Source organism: Nelumbo nucifera, chromosome 6, assembly GCF_055504915.1.
Source record: "Nelumbo nucifera cultivar China Antique chromosome 6, China Antique-T2T, whole genome shotgun sequence".
NCBI classification, from domain to species: domain Eukaryota; kingdom Viridiplantae; phylum Streptophyta; class Magnoliopsida; order Proteales; family Nelumbonaceae; genus Nelumbo; species Nelumbo nucifera.
The window spans coordinates 55,785,726-55,804,827 of NC_142654.1; the positions used below are offsets into that span (position 1 = coordinate 55,785,726).

Below are 19,102 nucleotides of genomic sequence, written 5' to 3' on the forward strand. Positions count from 1 at the left end.
AAGCAATACATCACGCATCCTCGTTTTATTTCTATTTTTATGAAAACTGTAGTTTTGTACATCTTTTCCTTTGCAGGATCAAATGGAGAATAGCTGGGCCTGCTGGGGTTCAACATGATCCTAGGAACCAGTTTAGTGCCTTAGACTTTCTCTTTGTTTGGTTTGAGGGAAAAGGTAAGGAAAGGAAAAGGTAGGAAAACCTGTACATTCCTTGTATGGTATGGGTTCTCCTTCCTTTCCCAAGGTTCACCTGTGTATGGGCAAAAGTGTATCTATACTAAAAACCATGAACTTTTATATATTTTTTTAGTTCTTTTTTCAAAAATTGGCTAATATATATCTATATATATATATCATATCATATCATATCAAAATTTTGATCCTTGTCCTTTCCCTACCTTTACCTTCAAACCAAACATAGCCGTATGCATAATTCCCGTTCCTTTCTTCCAAGTTTTGAGAGCTTTAAATCGTTCTTCAGAAAATTCTTAAGTTGATCATTTGCTAACCACTTCTTTAACTTTTAGTTCTCAGACGCCCCTTAGACCTCTCTAGTGTGTATTAGACACCCAAAACGCATTCATGCTTCAGAAGATAATAGTACATAATCCTCATAGAAATACTTTGAGATTAAAGTCTTCTTTCCAACTATTTTTCTATGTTCAAATACATGCCCATGGTTTAGTAAGGGCATGCATAATAATGCAATGCAGCATTGATCAAGGTAAACTGATACAGCCTTTAGCATCTGTTCATGTATCTGCATAAAAATCATCTATAACAGCTCTAACTATCAATGGTATCCTTACTACATGGCCGCCATCTTCCCACGAGAGATATCCAAAGGAGTATCTGCCTTGCACTCTGAGTTGGGAATGGAAAATTACCTTGAATGTTAGCTTTTTAGCTGTAGAATTGAATGATAAAACTGGTGGCTCAACTTGCACGATCACACCTGGGGGTGACTTAACACGAACAGAATAAACAGAATTAACTGGACCCACATTGGTTACAGTTCTTGACACTGTCAAACTTTTCTTCAGCTCAGGAATGGAGATGGAAGGTAGATTGAGGTCTGCTAGTGACTTGGATGTTTCATGGCATACAGTAGGATGCTTTGTCATTAAACTGACAGCAGAGTCATTGTATCCCATTAAACAAAGGAAGCGTACATGATCTGTAATTCCCATATCATATATAAGACCAGGATCTGCAGATTTGTTAGGGTCGACATGACCACCCCCATATTCAAATGGGTCAGCCTGCTTATGTGGAGATCCCTCAGCTACTATACTTTGGCCATATTCATCTTTTGTAGAGGCTAGTAAGAGAGACACAAAGAAAGAAGGTCCATCAATTGCTAAATCTCATTACAACTACTTACAAAACATCTAGTGAAAAACCAATAACTTTCTGTTTATACCTGTTGTGACTAATGCAGATTTTATTGCTGCAGGGCTCCAGTTGGGATGCATTGATTTAAGAAGAGCCACAATAGCAGATATATGAGGACAAGACATGGAGGTTCCTGATTCAATTTTGAATTTAAGTGGAGGTACTTTGTGTTGATGTATACTGGATGATGGAGAAGCAGGTGACCATGAAGCTAAGATATTAACTCCAGGTGCAGCTATATCAGGCTGTAGAACACATCAGATCAGATGCTAAGTTAAAAAAAAAAAAAAAAAAATCATCAATAAGAACAGGATAAGATAAAGAAGATGCAGCACCTTCAACACTGAAGGAGAAAGAGAACTCGGTCCTCTAGAAGAGAAGAATGCCACTTCTGGGGAAATTTGTCTCCCAAGAGATGTCTTTGTAAGGCTAAATCTGACTACTGGATTTCTGTAGCATAAAATCACCAAGGCATCAAAAGTTGGTATTTATGGAAAACAAAGTTGGTATTCGACTAAGATAAACCTATTTTATTAGCCTAGTATCCCACAAGTAAGGGGTGATATAAGGCAGATATAGGGAAAAAAACAGAGAACTGTACTCAAATTTAAGCATTCAAAGGTTATCTATTTTCCAATATGCCAATATCAAACATAGAAACCATGCAGGTGACACATTTGAAATGCATTTGTAAATTTGTGTAGCAAGAAGGGAACCATCTGTTAGGCATGGGATACTGGGAGAATTTGGGGATGGCAGTTTTCCTTGAGAGCAAGGGAGTTTTTGGGTTGGAAATAAAACTTGAGGTGAAGGTTGGGTGGGAAACAAAGTGGCAGAAAATCAACATTTTGTGCAATTACAGTGCAAAGAACTTGTCCTGTTAGGAATCACCTGGTGCTTCTGATGTATTCCAGCACATGTGTTCCTATTGTAAAGTCAACGTGGATGCATGGAACACCTGGTGTAGAAGCAACATCCTTCTTTGGAAGTTGAGCAAAGATGACACCAACACCCTTAACTTTTGTTACTGTTCTTGTGGCAACAAAGGCTAACCTCTGTGACTGAGATTGGAAACAGAGAACCACCTTTCCTCTTGCTAGTGTCGCATTCAGAGATCCCACATCACAACTCCTGTAGGGGTGGAAGGAAAATTCATAGGGAAGAACATATGCTGTGAATTAAAAAAAAGACAAAAAAGGAAAAAAGTAAAATACTGCAAAATGTGTTCTACCTTGCTTTATCTTCATCAGAATCATTGGAAGCAATACTTTCTCCATAAACTATGGGATAGAACTTATCCACATGTTTCTCTGTAAGCAGAGCTTGGCCCTGTATGAGGAAATAGATTTCTGAGTTCCAGATGACACCATGAAGCCTTAAAACTAAACATTTGAATAAACGAAACTGAAATAGGGAAGTGTCTTAACAATACATGTTCAAGTAAGTGCATTCAACTATTAAACCAAGTCAATAAAATGTTGGCAGAATACAGTCCTAAAGCATAAGTTTCCACATGAATAGAACTTGGGAGGTAGAGTCTACTGTAGATTGTTTAGATTGTTTCATTTCTTCTTGGCCTTTGACCTATTTGGGTCTTCTCCTAGGTGCTAACCCTAAGGAGTATCAATTATGGAATCCGATTGTGGGAAATTTTGAAAAAATATTGGTGGCTTCGAAAAAGAATTACATCTCATTAGGGGGTAGAGTGACTTTGATTAATGCCACACTTGCCAACCTTCCAATTTATTTTCTATCAGTCTTTAGAATTCCCCCTAGAGAGGCTAAGAAGTTCAAAAGGGTGATGAGGGATTTTTTGTGGGAGCTGGGGGAAGCAAAAAAGTATCACTTGATTAGGTGGGAGGTAGTCAGTCGAAGCAAGGAAGAAGGGGGCTTGGGGTTAAGGAACCTAGCTCATAAAAAATGAAGCTCTACTAGGGAAGTGGTTATGGAGATGACCATTGGAGAGAGAAATTATGGCACGAGGTGGTGGCTAGCATTCATGGTTGTTCGTAAAATGGTTGGCATGTCGGAGTATCTTAATAGGCTACTCTTACAATACCTTGGAAGACAATACGCTCTATCCTCCCCCAGTTCCTCAGGTTGGTACGGTATGATGTTTGCTCTAGAAATACTATTCTTTTTTGGGAAGATGTTTGGGTGGGCAACCAACCTCTCAAAGACCTCTTTCCCTCTCTTTTACTCCCTTTTCCTTTATAAAAAAGAGACAAGCTCTTTCCTCTCTTTGGTTTTCATAGGGGGTTGAGGGATAGTAAATCTGCTTACAACACCTTGGAAGACAATATGCTCTATCCTCGCCCAGTTCCTCAGGTTGGTACGGTATGATGTTTGCTCTAGATATACTATTATTTTTAGGGAAGATGTTTGGGTGGGCAACCAACCTCTCAAAGACCTCTCTCCCTCTCTTTACTCCCTTTTCCTATATAAAAAAGAGACAAGATCTTTCCTCTCTTTGGTTTTCATAGAGGGTTGAGGGATGGTAAATCTGCTTGTGTTTCTAAGTTATTATTTTCACTAAGTCTATCTATTTGGATCCTCTCAAACTTGACAAAAGGATTTGGACCCCTATTCTGAAAGATACATTGTGCTTCTTTCTTCAAAGCCCTCTCTTCTTACTCTGTTCCTTAGGTGATCCTAGTTAAAGAAGTCTAGTCTAGGCTAGACCTATTCCCCCTAAATTGTTGTTTTCTGCTAGGAAGTTTACTATGGTAAGATTAATAATTTGGAAAACTTGCAAAAGAAGAGACCTTTGTGTTTATCGCCTAATTGGTGCATTCTTTGTAAAGCTCAGAATGAGGACTGTTACCACTTAATGATATCTTTTTTACTAAGAGATGGAGAATTATGCGGAAATGTATCAAAGCAATTCTTTTGTGGACTGTTTGGGAAGAAAGGAATGCCAAAATCTTCCTAGGAAAGGAATGAAGTATTTCTGAAGTTAAGAAGTGTATTTTGACAAGAGAAATTTATTGGCTGAAAAGTTTAAGCCTCTTTGACAGCTACTCCTTTGATGATCTATGGAGGAGTTGGTTAGCAGTGGCTAATACTTCTAGGAATAACATTTTGGTACAATGGACACCTCCTCCTGAGTGTATCCTTGAGCTTAACTTCAATGGGAGTAGCCAAGGTAATCTAGGACATTCAGGTATAGGAGAGGTTTTGAGAAATAAGGATAGCAACATCATCTCCTTATTTGCAGGCCCATTGGGAATTGGAGACTCTACAAGGGCTGAGGTACTAGCTGTTGTATAAGGGATCCAGATTGCAAATCAGCTTGGGGTGGAGAATTTACTAATTGAAGGTGATTCTAAGGTGGTTGTGGGGTGGCTCTTGAACCCAGATTCCGTCATTTGGGGCTATAGAGACCTAGTCAAAAAAGTTAAATAGCTAACAAGTAATATGAAAGTTAGAGCTAAATGGGTTGGCAGATGGGCAAATGCTTTGGCTGATACACTTGCAAAACAAGGTGCTTCTCGGGATTCTTTATATTGGACTACTTTGTAATTTATGTTCTAGTCTAGTTTTAGAAGCTGTGTTCAATCTTAAAGGAGAGGTCGCATCTCATGCCTCCCCTTGGGTTGCTTATAATTCCCTAGCCTCTTGATTAATAACATTTTTACTCATTCATCAAAAAAACAAATGATTCAAACGCCCATAATTTAACAATGGATATGACACTGAACAGAATGGAATGGCAAAGCAGGATTCATGTAACTGACCCCATATAGTTGGGACAAGGCTTAGATATGACCATGTATTCTCACTCAAGGCAAAACAGAATTTGATTACAAGATCAATTGGTCAAAAGGCTCTGGACAAGCATTGCAATGAATGAGAATACATGGTCATATCTATAATTCTATGTGCAGTAAGAGCAGGTATCTGGAATTAAAAAGAAAATGCTAACAGACCACAATGGTTTGGTTGTTCCCTAGGGTAATTGCTGTAGGAAAAGCTCGATCAATTGTACTTGCTGCAACAGTTATAATCCAGGGAGCAGTATTTATGACTGTCTGAGAGTAAGGACCAGAATTCCCCCCTGAGCAAACTACAGGAATCCCTTTAGCAACTGCATGGAAGGAACCAATGGCCAAAGTATCCTCAATGTATGGAGAAAGTGGTGGTGCTGAGCCTAGAGACACAGAAAGCACATCCACTCCATCAAAAATTGCATCATCAAAAGCAGCAAGAAGGTCAGCTGAGCTGCAGCCACCAGTAGACCAGCATACTTTGTATATAGCTAACCGAGCAGCTGAAGCACCTCCCCTTGCCAGCCCTTGAGCCAGACCCATAAAGCTTGCATTTCCCACCAGAGCCCCTGCTGCAGTAGATGAGGTGTGGGTACCATGTCCCACTGCATCCCGAGGAGACAAAAACTCAATACTACCACTTGTATTCAGCTTCCCAAATTCAGCTTCATATCCTTTGATATACCAACGAGCACCAATAATTTTCCTGCATAAAGAGGCCTAATACCTGTGATCAATAAAGACTTCAAATGCCAAACTAAGTTTCAACAGATGATTCCTTTCCTTCAAACAGTAATTTCTAGCACTTGAAAATTAATAGAATATTTTGAGAAACTTATCGACTATTAACCTCCCAGATTGATCACACTTTACGCAGTTGTTTGAAAAACTTTCAGAATATCCATATTCTTACAAGTTAAGATAAATAAATGAAGAAGAAATGAGGAAAATTCAGGAAACTACTCAACCCATATTTGCATTTCAAATTGGGTTTCACAATCTCTAACAATGGAGAATGACACCCAATCTAGTACTAGTAACTTTCCCAGGAAATACTAATACTACTCTTCAAATGGTTGTTAGAAAGTCACCACAACCACTTACTTATTCCACAAGATCAGGTTGAATCAATTACCTCGTCAAACAAGGATACTTATTCTTTTGAGTGAAATTTATATTAAGTATGTCAATCAGAAGTTAGTGCTTTTCCAGAACATATAGAGTACAAGATTGTCAGTAAAAAACCTATCATAATAATTCAGGGGTCAGTTATAATTACTGATTTTCTGATAAACCAGCTGATAAACAATCAAACAGGCCAAGAACATAATAATAATCCTACTGCCATTTGAAAGTTGAAAGATGATAATTATTTAAATCCTAATTACATGAGCATGTGAGGGGCATGTTAGACAGTTATGCCCTTAGCTCCAATCAGATTGATGTATCTTTTGACATTTATTGTAAATGAATAAAGTACATAATTGATTCATGTCATTGTAGTATGTTTTTGTGTAATACCCTTAAACTGGACACTTATGAGACTCGTTTTAGTTTATAATCTTCACAGTCGTTGGATAAATCTGGGGAGATTTATCCTGCCAAGGTTGACACTGATGTGCCGCCAAATTGGTTGGGGTGGCTTGTCTCAACTGCTAGGGTGAGACCTGAGGTATATGCAGTGTGGGTTTTCTTGAAACCCTGAACCGGACCAAATTCTAGTATTGCCCTAGACCTTGGAAATAGATGGGAAAAACTGGAATGTTACACCTGACCCCTAGACTCGATTATGGTACTGCACTAGGTGTCGGATTGGGTTGTCTTTGATATGCCAATCAGTAAAATCCTTAGAGGGGGTCAAAACCTGGGTATGTTGGGACAGTCCGAGAATTCATCTGAGTGGGTGATCATAGTGACAGGATCAGCCCCTTTGTTGGACAAAGTGAATGATCAGGGAATGCACTCTCTCTGATGGAAACCATAACTGCCGACAGTTGATTTCAAACGTTGAAATTTGTTTTGAAAAATATATATATATATATATATATTATGGTTTCAAAATGTTTGCAAAATGTTTTAATTCCCGAGATCCATGTGAGTAGAGAGTGCAGCACTGTACCTTGCAGCCAAGGGAGAGGTCCTCTCTTGTTGGGCAGTGTTTGATCATTATGGGCTGAGAGGTTAAGTGTAAAACCATTGAGGGTATTACCTGATGGGCTAATCTTGCATTTGCCCACAGTTCTTGGGTTTTCATAAGGTGGATGGATCCAAGAATCATTTAGTGTAAATGTTGGGCTCATTAAAAGCGCATAGTGATAGACTCAGGGGTTCATTGTCCCTATAGTGAATTCGGTCAGGCCTAGATCAATGTAAGGGTCCCACGCCATACAAAGAGAGCCAATTGGGTAGCAGGTTAAGGAGTAAGTGAGCACATAAGCTTAATGGGCCTAAAGCCCAATTCGAACAGGGCTTAATTTAGTTAATTAAAAGGGGCAAGATATGATTTATAATCTGATTAGGATTAGCTGAAGGATAAGATAAGTCTTATCCATTCAAGAGTCCAGATCCATATATCAGATTTGGATTACGAGACTCTCTCCTAATTAGATTAGGAGGCTGATCCAAAGAAGACTATAAATAGGGGGCGAATTCCTCAGTTTTAACACACAGCAATCTGCAGAATTCTCTTCTATTCTTGCTATCCCTACCCAATTCGATCTCCACTTGTGGAATTGATCAAGAAAGGTTATTGATATTGTTTCTTGGTTGAAGAAACAATCTGAAGTCGTACTCACCAGCCCCTGTTCGATTCTTGCTGAAGAATCATGGTTCTTGCTAAAGAGCCCTTCTGCTGATCATGCTTCCTCACACACTGTGTCATCTTCAGTGGAAGCAGGTTTTTGGTTTTCTCCTTGGGCGTGAACACCTTCATTGGGAGTTACTGCTACTTCGTATCAAGTATATCCCTCTCCTCCCTTTTGGTTTCAGATCTGGTCCGGTTTTGGATTCAAGAACAAACCTTGAAAATGTAGTTTTCTAAATTAGGGAATGCGATTCCTGGATGAGAGAAAAGAAATTTTTGAAATTTCGCCCAACCTTCCTGTATGGTTCGACCATCCATATGATGGATCTCCCATCCCTTCAAAGCATACTTCTACCAACACAAATAAAAAATAAATAAACTCAAAGGACTATGCACCACGACTGGTCATGACCTATCCCAACAGGGCATTCCATCTTACCTCAAATAAAGTATACAATATGCTTAGAAAGTGAACATTTTAGAGACTTCTCCTACTCGGGCTTATGCATATCTCACAAAAAGTTGTTTTTAATCTAATAAGTGCTTCCTGAAATGTATTTCTCAGTTTTTGCACATCTAATTCCCAAGCCCAGATGCAGTAGGAAGGTTTTTCCATGAAACTGCCAACCCCTTGTGAATGTCAATAACAAAGGTAGGTGGGTCCAATGGGAGGTATTTGAGGAGGGGGGATGCACACAAACAATAATAATAATTTTGAAAAAAAGAACATCTAGAGTTTATACTATATGTGGGGCCCATTAAGGTCTACATGTTAATGTACACTGCCCACACCTCTAATAGTTTTCTAGGTCAGCCTCTGCCTAAGGTTTGTTACAAGCTTGTCATAAGGTGCTCTTGATAGAGTTGAATGGAAAAACAGGATGCATGTAATCGGTCCAAAAGATCTGAAATAAGACTTTGTTGAGTTAAGAAGTACTCCTCTATAGAATAGTGTCTCCATTTCTGAATTAACCTTTGTTGAGTGGCCCGGTTTGTCTTTAGTTTGTTTTTATTTAATTAGGAAGTTGTTGGGCCTTCGGCCCATTAGTTTTTTATTTTTTAAAGTTGTGACTATTCAATTTTAGTAGCCGCCCTACTAAGGGCATCCTTGTAATATCTCATCTTTAAGTTAAATATAAATATAATGAGGGGCTGGCGGCTAGGGTTAACTTTCTCATAACTCTAGTTGACCTCCTACTCTTTTCTTCTTCTCCTTCCTTCTCTACTGCTGAAATCACCATGCAGTCGGCCGATCTACTGCTGAAATCTTCACCTTTCCCCTTTTTTTTCCCTCACAAGAAGCTTGACTGAATCAGCAAATAGTGATTTCTACTTGGTATCAGAGCAGGTTGAAGGTTCTTGAAGTTGTTTTCTCATGCAGCCCTAGATCGGCCGACTGCATGGTGATTTAAGAGGCTGATCGAAGCTTTCAGGTAAGCCCAGTTTTTGGATTTTCTTGATGGATCTGTGTGCCCTGTAGCTGGTCTATGGTTTCTCATCAGAATCAGGAAAAACTGGAGAAAGGGGAAGAGTCTTGTTTTTGCTGGAGTCTTCAATTTTGACCTAGGAAGTGGCACCCTAGTTTTTTAGGGTTCCTTGGAGTTTTTTGTAAGGGGCGATTCAAGTCCCACGTGGTTTGGAGGCTTCTAGAGAGGGCGGTTGTCTTTTCTCTCTCTTCTCCCATCTCACAGAAAAGGAATCTTTTGTGGAAAGAAAGCCCAGGACACCAAGAAAGTGTTGTTGGTTCCAAAAGGTGTCTTGTTTGATCTTGCTGCAATTTTTAGTTATTTTCTTTACCTTTTTTGAGAAGCATGGAGGGCCATAGAGTTGAAAATAAGCCTGGGAGTGAAATGAAACTAGTGGGAGGGGGTGTTGGAGACCCCTTCGGGGTTGGAACCATTACTACAGTTAGGTTGGATGGTGCAAACTACTTGGAATGGTCACAATCTACAAAGATGGCCATTGGGGCTCGTGGGAAATTAGGGTATATCACTGGTGAAGAGGTGAAACCCGAAACTAGCAACTCCCGGTGGGTGCAGGAAAATTATATGGTGATGACTTGGTTGTGTAATTCCATGTTGCCACATATAAGTAAAAATTTCTTATGAGAAAACACTGCTAAGGAAATATGGGATGGGGTTGCAGAAACCTATTCACAAAGGGAGAATGTTGCTAGGGCTTATCAACTGAGAAATCAGATTATTGCTACAAGGCAGGGAGATAGATTTGTTGCAGCCTATTTTTCAGCCCTTAAGACCCTGTGGTAGGAGATTGACCATTTGGAGACCTTTGCTTGGGAAACCACCAAGGATGCAGCTACCTATCAGAGACATTTAGAGAAGTATAGGGTGTTTGAATTCATTGCTGGCCTTAACCCTGAGTATGATATTGCACGACAACATCTTCTTTCCAGGGATAGTGTCACTCTCTCCCAAGCATATGCTTATGTGTCAGGGGAGGAGTGCAGGAGGGATGTGATGATGAAAACCCAAATTTCTGATCAATCTGCCATGGTAAGTGCTGTGAAACCTAAACAAAGTGGCGGTGAAATCAAGAAGGAAGACAAAAGAGACTTGGTTTGTGACTACTGTAAGAAGCCTAAACATACAAGAGATACTTGCTAGAAGCTTCACCCACATCTTGTGCCGACTAGATTGAGAAATAAGAAGGGAAATGCGCACATGGCAGTTACTAGTGACACTCTAGCCCCTCCTACTACAACTGCTTTGGAGTCTGTTACAGCTGTTGCAGTAAGGACCGAACTTGAGAGGTATGGGCTACTTCTGAACCAACGGGATACAGCTAGTTCCAGTTCAGCCGCAAGCGGACAACAAGGTACAGGTGGCACTAATGGAGCTCACTCTACCTCCTTTGCTCACACAGGTAGTTCACACGTCACTGCAAATTATGTTTCCACTTCAAGTAAGGAGGGACCTCGGATTATAGATTTCACTAGTGGAGCTCACTTTGCAAATTATGTTTCCACTAGTGGAGCTCACTCTACCTCCTTTGCTCACACAAGTAGTTCACACGTCACTGCAAATTATGTTTCCACTTCAGGTAAGGAGGGACCTCCTTGGATTATAGATTTTGGAGCCTCAAAGCACATGACCTATAGCTCCACTATTTTTTCCTCTTACCAGCTTTGTCCTAGAAGAGATAGGGTCTCCACTGCTGATGGATCCCATGTTCCTATTGCTGGGAAGGGATCTGTCAAGATTAATGATTCTATTTGTTTACCCTTTGTCCTTCAAGTTCCCAGATTGAGCACAAATTTGTTATCTGTTAGTAGTTTGACTAAGAATTTGAACTGCTTAGTAATTTTTTCTCCTAGACGTTGTATTTTGCAGGATCTGGATTCAAAGAGGACGATTGGGAGTGGTCGTGAAGTGAATGGAACCTACCTCCTGGATGTTCCCCCTCACCAAAGTCATCATGTTAGCAAGGATAGTGAGTCAAGATCTGTGAGTCAAATTATGCTTTGGCATAATCGTTTGGGCCATTTGTCTTTTTCTTCTTTGAGTTCTTTGTTTCCAAAACTTTTTGAGTCTGTTAGTCTGTCAAGTCTGAAGTGTGAAGGTTGTCAACTTGGAAAGCATTGTAGACATTCTTTTAAACCTAGTAATAAAAGATCTTCTTCTTTTGATGTTATTCATTCGGATGTGTGGGGTCCTTACCATGTTCCTTCTATGGGAGGCTATCGCTATTTTCTCCTATTTGTGGATGATTTCTCTCGATACTCTTGGATTTACTTGATGAAATCCCGCGATGAAGTACCATCCTTGGTACGGCAATTTCATCAAATGGTACTAACACAGTTTGGAACAAGAATAAAGGTGTTCAGATCTGACAATGCTAGGGAATATTTTGAAAGACATCTTGCCTCATACTTGTTAGAATATGGTGTTGTCCATCAGAGCAGCTGCTCCTACAGTCCACAACAGAATGGTGTTGCAGAAAGGAAGAACAGACACATTGTTGAGACCGCAAGAAGCATGATGATCACATCTACAGTTCCAATTCAGTTGGGGTGATGCAGTTCTCACAACAGTATATCTGATTAACAGGGTGCCTTCTCGTATACTTGGATTCAGCACTCCATTCAGCCTTCTTTTTCCTCAGGGGGAGATGTTTCAAGTTCCTCTCAGGGTGTTTGGGTGTGTCTGCTTTGCACACATCCTTGGTCCTCACCGCTCGAAGCTTGATCCCAAAGCAAAGAAGTGTGTCTTCCTTGGATATGTAGAGAATCAGAAAGGGTACCGTTGCTATGATCCAGTCTTTGGGAACCGATATGTTACCATGGATGTCACCTTTTTTGAATCCACGTACTTCTTCTCACAGAATCCTTCTCAAGGGGAGTGTTTTGGAGAAGTAAGTCAGCAGTCTATCCCTCTCCTAGTTCCAGTCCCTGTGTCACCTCCTGTGCTTGACCACCACCCGGTGCCACCTCCTTTGCGCTCTGTTTCTCAACATTACTCACGACAGAGACTTCACAAGGCGGTTGATTCCACTACAGCAGAACTCACACCACTTTCTGTTGATCCCTTGGAGACTCCAGATTCAGCTAATATGGATTCAGGTATTCCTCTTGATCCCGCTAGTATTTCAGTTCCCATTGATCCTACTAACTCTGTTACCGATAACCTTGATCTCCCTATTGCTCTTAGAAAAGGGAAGAGAAAGTGTATTGCTCATTGTATTTCATAGTACTTATCCTACAGTGGACTTTCTCCTTCCTATCGTACTTTTCTCTCTTCTCTTGATTCAATGTCTATACCCAAGGGTGTTAGTGAGGCTCTCTCCAAACCTGAGTGGAAGACAGCTATGCAGGAAGAGATGGAAGCTTTGATTAAGAATCAGACATGGGACATTGTGGACCTACCAAAAGGCAAGGAGACAGTTGGATGCAGATGGGTTTACACAGTAAAATATAAGGCAGATGGAAGTATAGAGAGGTACAAGGCAAGACTCGTCGCAAAAGGATACACACAGACCTATGGCATTGATTATTTAGAGACCTTTGCGCCAGTTGCAAAGATGACCTCCGCTCGGATACTCCTTTCCCTTGCTGCCACATACTCTTGGCCCTTGTTTCAACTGGATGTGAAGAATGCTTTCCTAAATGGGGATCTGCAAGAAGAAGTGTATATGGATCTTCCTGCTGGTTTCTACAATGATACTAAAAAGGGAAAGGTATGCAGGCTTAAGAAGTCACTATATGGCTTGAAACAATCTCCTAGAGCATGGTTTGACAGATTCAGAAAGGCCTTGATTGATTTTGGCTACACTCAAACTCAATCCGATCACACTTTGTTTGTGAAGCACAGGAGATCTTTGGTGTCAGTCCTAATTGTTTATGTGGATGATATTGTTGTCACTGGGAATGATCTGAGTGAGATTGATAGTCTGAAGAGGAACCTACATAAGGAATTTGAAATTAAGGATCTTGGAGAATTGAGATACTTCTTAGGCATCAAAGTTGCAAGATCGAAACATGGAATTTTTATCTCTCAAAGGAAGTATGTCTTGGACCTTCTTCGAGAGACATGGAAGCTTGGAACAAAGGCAATGAGCACCCCTATTGATCAGAACCATAAAATCAGTGCAACAGAAGGTGAACCAGTAAAGGACATTGGGAGATATCAAAAACTTGTGGGTCGGCTGCTATACTTGTGTATGACAAGACCAGACATCTCCTATGCAGTGAATGTAGTAAGTCAATACATGCATGCCCCACGAGTCCAGCATTGGGAGGTAATTGACAGGATCATTGCTTATCTGAAGGGACATCCAGGCAGAGGCATATTGTTTACTGATCATGGACAGTTGAAACTAGAGGCTTATACAGATGCCGATTGGACAGGATGCCTTGATGACAGGAGATCAACTTCAGGAGTGTGCACCCTAGTTGGGGGTAACCTAGTCTCGTGGAAGAGTAAGAAACAAACAATGGTGGCAAGATCAAGTGCTGAAGCCGAATACAGGGCCATGGCGCATGGAGTTTCAGAACTTCTCTGGATCCGTTCTTTGTTAGAAGAAATTGGTGTACAGGCAGAAGAACCCATGATGCTATACTATGATAACCAGGCAACAATTAACATTGCCCATAACCTAGTCCAGCATGACCAAACTAAGCACATTGAAGTGGATAGACATTTTATCAGAGAAAGGGTAACTTCTGGAGAAGTCTGTCTTCCATACATTGCTTCTGATCTGCAGCTCATTGATGTTCTCACAAAGGGTGTTGCAAAGAACAAGCTGGAGCATGATCTACGCAAGTTGGTAATGTGTGACATTTACTCCCAACTTGAGGGGGAGTGTTGAGTGGCCCGGTTTGTCTTTAGTTTGTTTTTATCTAATTAGGAAGTTGTTGGGCCTTCGGCCCATAAGTTGCGACTATTCAGTTTTAGTAGTCGCCCTACTAAGGGCATCCTTGTAATATCTCATCTTTAAGTTAAATATAAATATAACGAGGGGCTGGCAGCTAGGGTTAACTTTCTCATAACTCTAGTTGACCTCCTACTCTTTTCTTCTTCTCCTTCCTTCTCTACTACGGAAATCTTCACCTTCCCCCTCTTTCTCTCACAAGAAGCTTGACTGAATCAGCAAATAGTGATTTCTACTACCTTAAAATTTATCTTCTTATAGATGACTATAAAATTCTTGATAGTTCATACGAAGTCTGAACTCTACTAAATAGAATTTCTCCAAAATTTACTGCCTCTCCAGAATTAAACCATGCAACACATTGTACTGCTTTTATGACACTTTTAGTTGAAGTCAAGGAGCAGAAAATGTTTACTGAAAATTGTCACCCATGCAGTATTACTTCCTCAAGTATCATGTTTAGATTACAATTTTTGTTCTTAGTTGAGTTCTAATAAAGATAATCTTGTCAAAAGACATTCTAGATCATGTCATGTTGTTTCTTTCCCTTTATGAATCAGGTATGTATGGTAAACAAGTGATGTTTAACAAAGTCAATATGGGATGAATATTGTACTCTCTCAGCTTTAGAATCAAGGAGAAATGCCTTAAAAAAGTTAATACCAGGTTAACATTACATTCTTTAAAGTTACAGTCTTACAGATAAGGTGCTATTGACTCACATGCCATACCATTCATGGAATGAATCTACACAAACATGCATGCACGAGGACACTGAAAGAAAAATATACTTTTTGAGTGATTACTTACATTGATTGTCAAAGTTTTTGTACTAACAATGATGGTAGAAGGTATCAACACCCTTGGCTGAATAGATAAATGAACAAAAATAATCTTAGAGGTGTCAAGAATGAATGACCCCCACCTCAAAGAGTCTCTTATATATTAAAAGATATGTACAACTACAAGAATGCCCATATAGGGCTGAAGAGAAAAAGAATAAGATATATAAGTAATATACAACAAGGACTATACTAATAAGATACATCAAGTCACAGAATTTCCACACTCCCCCTCAAACTGATGCCTAGACATAAGCATCAGTTTGTCTATAAGAAAGAGATGTCGAACTCTAGTCATAGCTTTTTTTTTTTTTGATCAATAACACTTTCATTAAATCATCAATAGAAGATTTAAAAGAGGAAGACAAACACACTTATCTTCCAAGAGCAACAAAGAACCTCAAGAAAAGGAAAAAAAGAAAAAGACACTAAAGTTACATCTTATCCCAAAACAGTGAATCCCTTTCTGCCCCTTGTTTAGCTAAACCGTCAGCTAGGGAATTAGCTGATCTCTTAACCCAACATGTCTTAACTTCCACCTCCCGCACCATCCACCAATGAATCCCTTTCTGCCCCTTGTTTAGCTAAACCGTCAGCTAGGGAATTAGCCGATCTTTTAACCCAACATGTCTTAACTTCCATCTCCCGCACCATCCACTTGAATCTCCTCCTCTCATTGTTGTACTTCCATAAGCCATTGTGATCTTTATTCAGCCACCCTATCACCACCTCTGAATCCCCTTCAATTATGAGTTTCCTGATGTTCAATTCCTTAGCTTTCTGGACTCCTTCCATAACTGCAAAGATCTCAGCTCTAAGGGAGTCACCCACTCTAATTGGGCCTGAGAACATGGCAGAAATGACCCCATTTTCATCCCTAAAAGCACCCCAATCCCCGATTGTCCCGGATTTCCCCTACTACACCCATCAAAGTTTAATTTCAAGAATCCACCAGGTGGAGGGGTCCAAGCCACACTCATTACTGACTTGGTCTGTGTGCAATTTGCAATTTCACCCCACTTCCTCAACATGTCATCCACAGTGTAATCTGTGAATAGCTCCAAAGATTTCAGCCACTGTACCGCCCTAATATGTATGATAGCCTTCAGATCTGCTGCTCCTCTCTCAGGTTCTGAGAATATCCTGGAGTTTCTTTCTTCCCAAAGTGTCCAACATACTGCAGCCCTTAGTCCTCTCCACATAGTCCTTCCCCTTTTTATCCGCCACCTGAAAAAAGAAGGGGAAAAAAGACCCTGCACGTCTGATGGAGGATTCCAACTACATCCAAATAGGGAGAAAGCCCAATCCCAAATTGACCTCGCAAAATGGCAAGACACCAGTAGGTGAAAATCAGTCTCTCCATCCGCTTTACAAAGAACACACCACTGAGGTGACAAGAAAGTATTGGGTCTCTTCTTTTGGAGTAGATCACCAGTGTTGATTCTTTCCAGATATGCTTCCCAACAAAAACTACCAACCCTAGGAGGTATTGCTCTGCACCAAACCTCATCAACAAGGAAAGGGGGGAAAGTAGGACTGGTGGACTAACTTAAGACTTTGAAGAAAGAAGCACAAGAAAAGATGCCATTGGGGGTAGGTGTCCAAATTCTAGAATCCGCCCTAGTGGGGTCTAAGACAACGTTATCAAGAAGTGCAATAAGGCTCAAAATACTGTCAAAGTCTGAGTCCCTCAAATCCCTTCTTAGACCCAAGTTCCACCCAATCCTAGAAGTGGAAGAGGACGGAGTGGTGAAAGACGAGATTGGCTCATTTTTCAAATCAGAAAGAGCATACAAAGAAGGGAGCTGATCCTTTAGAGGGGCACTCCCCACCCAGGTTTGTTCCCAAAATTTTATAGAGTTACCGGAATTCAAATCATACCTGATATTAGGGGAGAAAACTGGTAGCAGGTCATGAATGGCTTTCCAAGGAGAATTGCTTATGGTCCTAGCTCTGATTCCAGTGTCCCATCCATTGTGCTCCAGCCCATGTATACTTGCCACTATTCTAGCCCATAGCTTCTCCTTCTCCATAGGGAACCTCCACAACCACTTTCCCAACAGAGTCATATTCCTTCTCCTAATACTCCCAAGCCCCAAACCACCACAAGTCTTACTCCTATACACTATCTCTCAGCTAACTCTATGATCCCTCTTCTCCTCTCCCGGCTCCCAAGAAATCTCTCATTAGCTTCTCCAATCTGTTAGCAACTTTCACTGGGATTTTAAACACCGACAGGAAAAAGATGGGTAAGTTAGCAAGCGTGGCCTTAATTAGTGTAATTCTCCCACCAAGAGAGAGGCAGTTCTTTTTCTAGGATACTAGTCTTTTTTCAAACCTTTCCACCAACGGGTTCCAAAAGCTCTCTCTCATAGGATTATCACCTAATGGCAACCTTAAGTAGTTCAAAGGCCACCCCAAGACTTCACACCCCAGCACTTCAGCACTCTCCCTGATCTCTCCCTCCTCCAAATTCACCCCCAGTACACAGCTTTTCCCAAGGTTAACCTTCAAATTGGACATTTGCTCAAACAGTTGTATCACCAACTTCAAGTTCCTGATAAAGCTCACATTACTGCCTTCACAAAGCAGAATCATGTCATCAGCAAACTGTAAGTGAGTGAGGGGGGTTTCCACCCTCCCAACTCTCCAACCTCTAATGAGCCCCCTAGAATCTGCTCTGTGAATCAGTTTCCCCAAAACCTCAGCAATTAGAATGAACAAGAAAGGAGAAAGGGGGTCTCCTTGTCTTATACCCCTACTGGCTGGAAAGAAATCTACCACTATCCCATTCACTAGCACTGAATAATGACAATTCCGGACACAACCCATGATCCACTTACACCATCTAGCCCCAAACCCAAATTTAGTCAAAACTTTCCTCAAGAAATCCCAGTCCACCAAGTCATAAGCCTTTTCCAAGTCCAACTTACAGACCACTCCCTTCTTCTTATCCCTCTTAAAGTTCTACACACTCTCATTAGCAATTAAAATCTGATCAGTAATTTGTCTTCCACTCACAAAAGCTCCTTGGTAGTGTGCAATGATATCTGGCAATACCTTCTTCAGCCTCAAAGACAACACTTTTGCAATGATCTTATACAAGCTATTAACCAAGCTAATTGGCCTAAAATCCTTCGGGTGGGATGCATCTTCCTTTTTTGGAATTAAGGCTATAAATGTAGAGTTCACACCCGGATTGACAATTCCTCTCCTGAAAAACTCCTCAAACACCCGCAAAAGATCATCTTTCAAGATATCCCAATAGTCCTGATAAGAAGTCATTGTGAACCCATCCGGCCCTAGAACTTTTGTTCTATCCATAGAAAACACAGCCTCCTTGATCTCTTCTAAATTAAAGCTTCTTTCCAACCTTCTCCTATTCTCCACCCCTACATCTGGCCAATCCAATCTTTTTACCCACACCCTTCTACTCACAGGCCTTCTTAGAATAGATTTGAAGTGCTCCACACAGGCCCCGACAATCTCCTCTTGTTGTACTAACTAACTCCATCTACTACCAATTTGGAGATAAAGTTCTTCCTTTTCCTTCCATCTGCTAGAGAGTGGAAATACCTAGTGTTTCTGTCTCCCTCTTGCAACTATTTACACCGAGATTTTTGCCTCCAGCTAATTTCCTCCTTGTGCAGGCAATCCTCTAACTGTCTTCTCAAATCTCTCCTGAGATCATTGTCTTCCTCTCCAAATTCTCCCCTTTCTTCTTTAGAGTCAAGGCTTTCAACCTTATCCATCAGATCTCCCTTTCTTTCTTCTATCCTCCCAAACTCTACCAAATTCCACTCCTTGATTTTTGCTTTCAAGAATTGTAGTTTCTTATGGAATATCATCCCCTCCCATTCCACCAGTGGGTTACACTCATACCAACACTCCCTCACTTTTTTAGTAAA

At 40.6% G+C, this 19,102-nt stretch overlaps 1 protein-coding gene across 1 annotated transcript in view; it reads right to left on the bottom strand.

Annotated features, from left to right (window-relative positions):
* Positions 1-561: 561 nt before the first annotated feature.
* Positions 562-19,102, bottom strand: part of LOC104602026 (subtilisin-like protease SBT3.9) — a 28,635-nt gene continuing 10,094 nt past the window's right edge. The window contains exons 6-11 of the mRNA XM_010265567.3: positions 5,325-5,868; positions 2,627-2,724; positions 2,287-2,526; positions 1,731-1,845; positions 1,424-1,640; positions 562-1,321 (exon numbers count right to left, since the gene is read on the bottom strand). Of these exons, the coding sequence (XP_010263869.1) occupies positions 753-1,321; positions 1,424-1,640; positions 1,731-1,845; positions 2,287-2,526; positions 2,627-2,724; positions 5,325-5,868 (1,783 nt within the window). The 3' untranslated portion in view covers positions 562-752. The remainder of the gene's footprint in view (positions 1,322-1,423; positions 1,641-1,730; positions 1,846-2,286; positions 2,527-2,626; positions 2,725-5,324; positions 5,869-19,102) is intronic.